The sequence below is a fragment of the Elephantulus edwardii genome, unplaced genomic scaffold (genome assembly GCF_000299155.1).
Source record: "Elephantulus edwardii isolate Elephantulus edwardi_28Jun2011 unplaced genomic scaffold, EleEdw1.0 scaffold00376, whole genome shotgun sequence".
Lineage (NCBI taxonomy): Eukaryota > Metazoa > Chordata > Mammalia > Macroscelidea > Macroscelididae > Elephantulus > Elephantulus edwardii.
In genome coordinates this window covers 819,050-828,151 of record NW_006400126.1, presented here as the reverse complement: position 1 = coordinate 828,151, position 9,102 = coordinate 819,050, and the positions used below count along the sequence as shown (strand labels likewise).

Here is a 9,102-nt window from a genome sequence, read left to right as displayed (position 1 = left end):
TGGGCTTAAGCACAACATCAATTGTGAGGATGGCACAGGATTGAGCAGTTTTGTTTTGTTGTGCATAGGGTCATATAGAGAGAGAAGCTATGCTGATAATCAAACATAGGGTTTATCCACAAAGGTGCAGGCAAAATTTCAAAAGTAAATAAGTTGATATATTGCAGTAACTTTCCACTGCATCAAAATTTCTCCATGTAAAATATTTACTCCAATTATGTTTGTTTTATGTCAGCTTCTTTGTATGTACAGTAAGTTTTTGAAGAATGTAGCAATATCACATCTAACTTTGATTGTGTTTTAACTTTTAGTACAAATTGACATAAACTGGATCAAAGAAATATACAGAATAAGTTATTCTTATAAACAGGTTATTTACTCTGTTTCAAAATTTCTGCCACATGTTTGATTTTTCATTTTCTACATAGTGTTTTCCCATGTTTTGTACAAAACAGAAGCATGAGCTAAAACACAAGTATTTACATATAATCCGATGAAACATCATGATTTATAAATTAAGAAACCACAAGTTACTGTGTAGAAAAATAATAAACTTATAGTGAATAAATAAACTAACAATTTAATATAAAGTAATAAGTAGAGTATAAAAAAGTCATTCCTATACATATACATACATAAGTGTCTGTTTGTTCTAGAGTAAAAATATACTATATATACTCATATCTTGTGAAGTAACATGTTACTGCATTTGTGTTGAGGTTTATAAACTCAAATACACGTGGCAGTTGAGCTCTCCTCTGACCTCTGAGGTCCCTGGGATCTTCTTTCCATTCCATGGGTACACACACCAGCAGAGACCAGCCTCACCCTCCAAGGACGTCTCACACTGCAAAGATAATACTCAGTATCAGAAATAGCATACCAAGTGCAGCTAATGAACAAGGATGACAAAGCCCTCTCTCCAAAGAGCAGTGACCCTGGATAAAGTAGAAACTCTCAGTTGCTCCTCAGAAAGTATCAAGGGTAATATTGTCTTCATGTGCATGTGAAATAACCAAGTGTACAAAACTGTACGCTTTCATGACTGATATGAAAACATCTGAACTACTGGGTAAGGGAAGAACACTTCCCATTTGGGGCCAGCAGAGCAGGTGTCATGGAAAGCCAACATTCTGCCTCTCTCATGAAGTCATACTTGCTTTCCCATCCCCCAGTGAAATCTAGAGTCTGAAACATTTTGCATCTTAAACATATCTTAAGTTTAAGATGAAATTAAATCTTGGTTTGTTTTATGTCCTTCATTACTTAGCAATCAAAAATATCTTTCTATTAGATTATTTTGTGTAGCTTTTTTCCATTTGTGGAGAGAAAATAAAGAAACATCTAAGTATAATATTCATTTTTCTGAGTTTGTTCCATTCCTCTTTATACTATCAATGAGGAATCAAAGGTCCAAACACTAGGGATGTGCCCAAAGGCCCCAATCACAGATACTTGTTAAGTAATGGTGTCTTCATACTCAATCCACATCATCTGTCTAGGTCAGCAGAGGGTTTCCCTCTGAGATTTTCCTCCACAGGCTTAAAATGATGAGCTGCTCTTATGTTATATGGGCCTCACTATTCCTGATTTGCAAAGGATAGGGACTTTTACTTAAAATGATAGGACTAATTAATACTTTAGGTATAGACAATCATGGCTTTTCAGGGATGTGGGGTGACCAGAGGCGTCCCTGTGAGGATGAACACATTGAGGCTTGCATACCTGTTTGCTGTGATAAAATCCGTTCTTGTTGCAGTTTGGCAGATAAAACTTGTAAATTTCTTCTCCAGCCTTCTGTTGAGCCTTGGCTAATCTATTGAGTACTTTGAAGAGTTCCCTTTGACATGGCTTCTAAAACAGGAATTCATAATTAATATAAATGACAAGAGCAAATAAGTATTGAAAGATCACTGTCTGACTTTTAGCTTACAGTGGCTAATCTATATCTTGAGTTATCAAAATAAAAGTTAAGGATTTTATTACCTACACTTAGAGGTCCATGCAGTAGTAGTGGGTACAGTTAAATTCTCAATGAAGAATTTAACAGGAAGATGTCTAGGTCTTGGACAATTTTCCTCTGAAATAAAAACTTATCTCATGCATTTACATGGATCCTTTTTAAATTAAGTTTTCTTCATTTATCTTTTTTTTCACTTGGCATTTATTCTTAATTTTTCTTAATGTCCAGGTGAAAGGTCTTAAGTATCCAAATTTGTTCAATTCACAACTTGAGTATGAATTGAGAAATTCTCAGTTTGGGTATGAATGTTTCTGAAATTATTTTTGTTCTACTCAAATGAACTCAGGTTACTAGAAGATTTCTTCCATGTTTCCATCAAGTGGTAAAATTAAAACAGATTTCCATTAAGAAGTGCTGGCGACTAGGTTGGGAGTTAGAGCCATGCTGAGGGGAAGTCCTTATGCTGCATTTAGAACAGTTTAATTGTAGAAATGAACTTTGAAACATAAAGTAACACACCTAAAGATAAACAGTAGGAATTGTACTTTCTGCTCCATCTAGTTATTATAACGTTTTCTAGAAGCACATATGCTAAAAAGTATAGCAAAGCTAAGCTACAAAGTGCTCATTAGGCTTTGGGAATAAATGTCTTTATGTGCAGGGCTTTAGGAACAGCAAGAACGGCACAGGTTTCAGCATGGAGAGAGTACCTACCACTAGGAGGACCTTACCTTCCATTTTTTTATATCTGTTGTGTCTCTATCCCTGATGCTCTCATAGGTGCTGATGATATTCCAGAGGATATATCCTTCATCACCAGAAGGGGCCATCAGGTGGAAATTGTCCAACAGCTGTTCCTGTGTTATCTCCACACTCTCAGAATGCACAGTCTCTGGATCTGAAGAGTCCTTCACATCTGAAATAGAATACGCAATTCCCTTGAGATGCACCAGCATCTACACTGTGCTTCCCCCAAACCAAGCTGGGGCATAGGATGGTTGCATTCATCCAGAATGCTGCCAACTCTTTCTAAAATTACTTCTAATGGTTTTAGGGAGGAATGACAATTACAAGCAACATTAATTCATATTCTAGAATAATATGTTTTGGAGTCTGGTAAGGGTTCCTTGGGTTGTGGCTTATAAGAAAGGGTGCAACATCACATTTGTAAGGCAGGGATTAGCGTTCAATATCTAGCTTCATTAGTTTAAAGTCCTGGGAATGTTACTTTTGTTGGAACCTTAGTCCCCACATCCATAAAATGGAGATATTAATTCTATCCTATGAATAGGCAAGGATTCATTTTTAATGTAGTCTTCCTGACATAGTCCTACATTCTCCCTTTGCCTGGGCTCAGATGTCCCACATAAGAAGTGATTCTTCTGTAACTTCCAGAAGTTTCTAGCTTACAGCTAGAAACCAAGGGGGTTAGATAAGTTTTTTATAGGATCAAGGAGAATTTATTTTAATGGATTCTGCTGTGAAAATCATCCACTTGGGGACTATTAGACCTGTCCTCTTCCTGTAGTGGAAGGCACCATTTGTTTAGAGAAGTCATTCCATTTATTCTAAAGAACAGAATGAGCAGGAAAGGCACGTCCCTTCCTTAGAAGAATCACACACTCAATCAAGGCAGTTCCCTCTGGGATATGGATCCCTTAAAAATCCACACAGGACGTACTACTAACCCAAGGGGAGCATTTCCTTTGGTTCCTACTACAAATAAATTGCTGCCTAAATTCAGGAAAGAGCCTAACTGTCAAGTTCTTAAGAGGTCATCTCAACATACAGATCACTGTTTTCAAAAGGAATGAATAGAAGGTAAATGTTTAGAGCAAACTCTCACATAATGTTCTATAAACATCTGGGAAGTACATACTGTATCCACGGAACATATATTACAAAGGAAATTCCAAGCCTATGTGAGGAATGAGGTGGGAGAGGAGCACAGAAGATGACCACCACTTGGTCTTCACAGAAGCTCCATTCTGGCCCACTTACCACAGGGGGAGGGTGCAGGATGCCTGTCCCGTCCTGGGACTGGGGAAGGCCTATTCCTTTCCTTTCCCAGGCACCTGTGGAAGGCCCATGTCGCTAGGCTGTGGGTTTCTCTCCTCCACCCTCCCACCAGGGTTCCCATGTCCAGGCATTTCCATTATTCTCTTTGGGCATCCCTTGCCAGAGGTACTTAGCTGCGTAGTCTGAGATCCTTTCCTCTATGGAAAGGTCCAACCCTGGCAGTATTGAGGCTGACTCTCTCGGGGATTTCAGATCACCCCTTCCTGGTGTATATCTCAGGCATCAGGCCTGTAGAGATCATCGAGGGGGTAACGGGCCTCACCTGTGGCCTGGGTACTGGGAGTAGTCTCAGCTTCCTCCTGCACAGACACACAGGCACCTTGACCTCGGGTGAGTGCATGTAGTGGCCAAGGTTCTCCTGGCAGCGCACGGCAGGTCAGCCCGCGAGCACACCGGGCTGTGCGCACTCCACAGGCTGTGCCCAGAGGTAAAGCGCACAAGGGGCAGCAGCCACAGCCGGCCGGCTGGGCACGCTCCAGGCACGTGGCAGGGACTGGCGGACAGAGCGCCACCTTCTCTTCCGTGCAGGGCGCACAGCGCCAGGGCTGGGGTGCACCAAAGGCCATGCCGAAGAGGATGCCCAGGAAGAGTAGCATCGACCATGGGCGGGCACCGAAGGTCTCGAGCATCTCAAGCAGTCAACAGTGGCAGGTAGGAGCGGTGGACTGGTGGAGGAGAGTGGTGGCCACTGATGTGGCTAGATTGGAGGTAACTTGGTGGCTATTGGTGTTGGTCAGAGGCAGCGGTTTGGAGACGCAGTGACAGAGAAGTATCTGAAGCTCCTTGGGTGTTCCACAGGCCCCTTATAAAGGGTGAGGAGCAGCTCTAGTAGAAGCATTGAGTAGTTATTGATTGACAGAACTTCGTGATCTGGGTTGGTTGCTCAAATTAAGTTTGTTTTGCTCTTTGCTTCAGCACTCAAGGCCCTGCACAAACCGTGGGTGGAAGGAAGGTAAACTGTTTTGGTTGCAGACTGTGTTTGTCCTGTTATGTGGAGCCAAAGTTCGATTCTAAAAACAGTCACTGCTGTCAAATGAATGTATGGCACTTGTTTTTGTGTAAGGGTCGTGGCATAGTCACCTATGCTTTTAGACTCACTCCAAGGGAAGCCCAAGAGATAAGCAGCACCTGCCTTGCCTCACTTTTACCAATTTTCCAGTCAGAAGCCAAGACCCCCAGGAAGTGGGGCACTGGACTGGGTCAAAAGCCAGCTCTTTGCAAGCACTGAGAGCACCTTCTCCCCGCCCCAAAGCTCAGAGTGACTTACCCCTCTGCAGAAGGTGGCCCACCAGGCCACATAACGCCATGCCCGTGGTGAAGGAAGAAAAAGAGGCAAGAGGAAAGGGGAAGAAAAGGAGGCAGGGAAGAGGAAAGCAAAGACGAAGGGTTAGGAAAAGAAGGGAGGAAGAAGTCTAAATAAAGAACATCCTGCTGCAAGTAGATATCAGCTAGTGCCTCTCCAGAGCAAGGATAGAGGTAAAGCTGATATGGAACTACAGATAAGCCCTACTAAACAAATACAGTGATACAAAACCATAGAGTTGTAACTAAGATGCACCTCTGGAACACCATGGGAATGGGCAGGGATCTCTCACTATAGGACAGGCTCCAAGTGGAGGTCTGAGGGATAAAGGGATTGCACCAGATATGAGGAGTGAGAAGAGCCCAGATGAGTTTAGAGATACAGTCCTTCAAGCAGCACAGCCTGTGATGTGGCCATGATCAATCCCCCGAAGGGCAGATAGATCACCCAACTTTATCACTAGTGTACCAGGAGTTCTTCTTTATCCATCTGAGAGGATAGAACCAAGCTATGCCTGCTCAACAGTGTGGAATTCCCAATAAGCAAGGTAGGCAAGGGCTCTGGGCTTCATATGCATGGGCCAGTTCCAAAAGAGCCGTAGTGGGAGAGAGGAAGGAATTCCAAGGGAGATCTTTTTACAGAACCCTACAAACACAGCCAACCTGTGTTATAAGATACATGAATCAACCTCTGCCCTGGCACCTTGTTTTTAACAGCTCCATGCTATAAACAACAAGGTGTTGTGTCAGTGAAAGACCGGACAGTCTTTACAAGCATATACCCAAAAGTATAAGAGGCAACCTTTTGCTAAGGGGGAAATCCCCAGGTTAAAGGAAAAAAAAAATACATACACAGAAGGGCCAGAGTTTGTCCATGTAATGTGAATATGTGTAACTCTGATTCTAAATTTGCATCATACCTATGGAAAAAACCGTAAGAAACAAGAGCTGCTTCTTAGTAAAGAGGGCAAAATTAAGTGAAGAAAGTTTTATTTTCACTGTTATTGTTATGTGCTGTTGAGTTGTTTGCAACTCATAATGACCCTATGTACAACAGCTTTGAACCCTGCTCTATCCTGTGCTCTATCCTATCTCTGACACACCTACCTTCATCACCCCAGTCACTGAATCAATCCATCTCATCAAGAGTCTTCCTCTCTTGCACTGTCCCTCCACACTCCCAAGCATAATGTCCCTCTCCAAAGACTGGTGCCTCCTTACAACATGCCCAAAGTATGTCAGACGAAGCTTCAGAATCCTTGACTCCAAGGAGCAGCCTGGTTTCACCCTCTCTAAGATTAACCTGTTTGTTCTCCTAGCAGCCCATGATATATTCAATATTCTTCTCCAGCACGACAGTTCAAAGGCATCAATTATCCTTCTATTATTCCTAGTCATTGTCCAGCTCACTGATGCATAGTAAGTAATTATGAAGACTATGGCCTGGATCAAGCACACCTTAATCTCCAGACTGCTATAATTGTTCCTCAGTACTCTGGCGAGGTCTCTGACAGCAGACTTTCCCAGTGTAATTTGCCATTTGATTTCCTGGCTGCTGGTACTATATATACCTTTCTTTAGCTCTGCATTTGTGTTAGCAATTTCATTACCTGTTTTAGAAAATTGACATTAATTTGCTGTTTTTCTGGTACCTTTGCTGGTTTCTTGACATTATGCATATTATTCGACAGCACTTAACAACAACAACAACATGTGAAAATAAGTGTAGTTGTCAACTCAAGAGCATTTCTCTCATTCTTTATAAAAGATGGCAATTTTTTGATGTCTGCATAAGAAAATTACTAATGCTTTGTATGTGGTGAGCTGTTCACCACAATGTCAGTGGTTCAAATCCACTAGTTGCTCCAAGGAAGAGATATGGACAGGCTCTTCCTATAAAGATTTATAGCTGCGGGACCCCAGTAGAGGGTTGCTTTGAGTTAGATTTAACTAAATAGGAGTACTTTTTGTTGTAGTCCCTGAACAGCATGATTTCCAAAAGAATTGTTGATATGAATTTTCTCATTGATTTCCTCAGCAGCACAGCTTCCAAGAAAGGTATCCACACTTGTAATGTTTTCTTAGTGAAGCATCAGAAATGATCATTTAGTAAATCTTTTGTGAACACTGGCTGTGTGTCAGAAATTTGGCATGGCCTGGGTAGCTCCGTAGTTGTAAACATGCTCAATGTGTCCCTTGCCCTTCTTCTCCAAGGCTTCTCATATTCTGCATGTTGTGAAAGTTCCTCTCCTCATGGATTAATTTCTCAAATGTTTCCATTGCCTGACTCATAGTAACAGAAAATCAACCAACCACACACATCATCACAGGACACTGGGAGCCCATGTCCTCTGGTACTCTGTCAAAACAAATGGATCTGGGTCCTTCCTAGTGCCTATTTGGATTTGGTGTGAATGACCCTTCCTGAAGGTCAGAGCAACAGTGAAGCTGAATTCTTTGACTCAGAGACCATAGGTGGTCTATCTGTGAATTCCCAGATTACCTAGAGTCCTTTTATCAGCTTGGCATCTAGTATCTCTTTGATCTGATGCGCCACACCATTCCGAATGGGGGTGAGGTTCATGAGGGAGGCAGCAAGAGTGCCAAATATGGGGAACAAGAAGGCAAGGCCAGAAGATGGAGAGAGTATGGTGTGGAGAAAATGCCCAAAAGTTCTTCCAGGCTGGAGGCTTGAATTCATAAGGAAGGAAGCGGCAGGTAAGGAATTGTTTCCATAGTTTACAGAAGCTACTCAGGAACAGGTTTGAGGCCTTGAACACCAATGAGCATAGACCAAATGAGCTCTAGGAGCATATCAAGAAAATCGTTCTTGAAGAATGCAAAAGATCATTACAAAGGCTGAAAAAGAAGAAAAGACCAAGATGGATGTCAGATGAGACTCTCAATATTGCATTAGAGCACCAAGAAGCCGAAGCTAAAGGAAGAAACCAAGAAATCAAAGAACTAAACAGAAAATTTCAAAAGGCAGCTCGGGATGACAAAGAAAGATACTATTATGAAATGTGCAGAGAGCTGGAGTCAGAAAAATCAAAAGGGCCGAACTCGCTCAGCATTTCTTAAGCTGAAGAAGGTGAAAAACAAATTCAAGACACGGGTGGCAATACTTAAGGATACCGTGGGTAGAATGTTAAATGATCCAGGAAGTGTCGAGAGAAGATGGAAGGAATACACAGAGACACTGTATTAGAAGAAATTGGCTGTCAAAAGAATTTCGTAAAATGACATATGAGCAAGAGCCTATGGTGATGAAGGAGGAAGTCCAAATTGCCCTGAAGGAATTGGCAAAAAACAAGGCTCCAGGAGTTGACGGCATACCAATTGACATATTTCAACAAACAGACACTTGCCTGGATGTGCTCGCTAAGTTGTGCCAAGAAATCTGGAGAACAGCCAGCTGGCCCACTGACTGGAAAAGATCGATATTTGTTCCCATTCCAAAGAAAGGTGATCCAAAAGAGTGTGGAAATTATCGAACAATATCATTAATATCACATGCAAGCAAGATTCTACTGAAAATTATCCAAAAACTTTTGGAACAATATGTCAACAGAGAACCGTCAGAGGTGCAGGCTGGATTTAAAAGTGGTCGTGGTACTAGGGATATTATAGCTAATGTTAGATGGATCTTGGCAGAAAGCAGAGAATACCAGAAGAATGTCTATCTGTGCCTCATTGACTATGCAAAGGCTTTTGACTGTGTGGATCACAACAAGCTGTGGCTGACTCTGAGAAGAATG

General features: G+C 41.9%; 1 protein-coding gene and 1 pseudogene across 1 annotated transcript; one reads left to right on the top strand and one right to left on the bottom strand.

Annotated features, from left to right (window-relative positions):
- Positions 1-721: 721 nt before the first annotated feature.
- Positions 722-4,638, bottom strand: IGFBP1 (insulin-like growth factor binding protein 1). The gene is made up of 4 exons (XM_006902176.1): positions 4,305-4,638; positions 2,695-2,879; positions 1,726-1,854; positions 722-847 (listed from the first exon to the last, which is right to left on the bottom strand). Exons 1-4 carry the CDS (start codon positions 4,636-4,638, stop codon positions 722-724), a joined length of 774 nt encoding a protein of 257 aa, XP_006902238.1.
- Positions 4,639-4,643: 5 nt separating this feature from the next.
- The window catches only part of LOC102843662, a 122,514-nt pseudogene continuing 118,055 nt past the window's right edge, over positions 4,644-9,102 (top strand).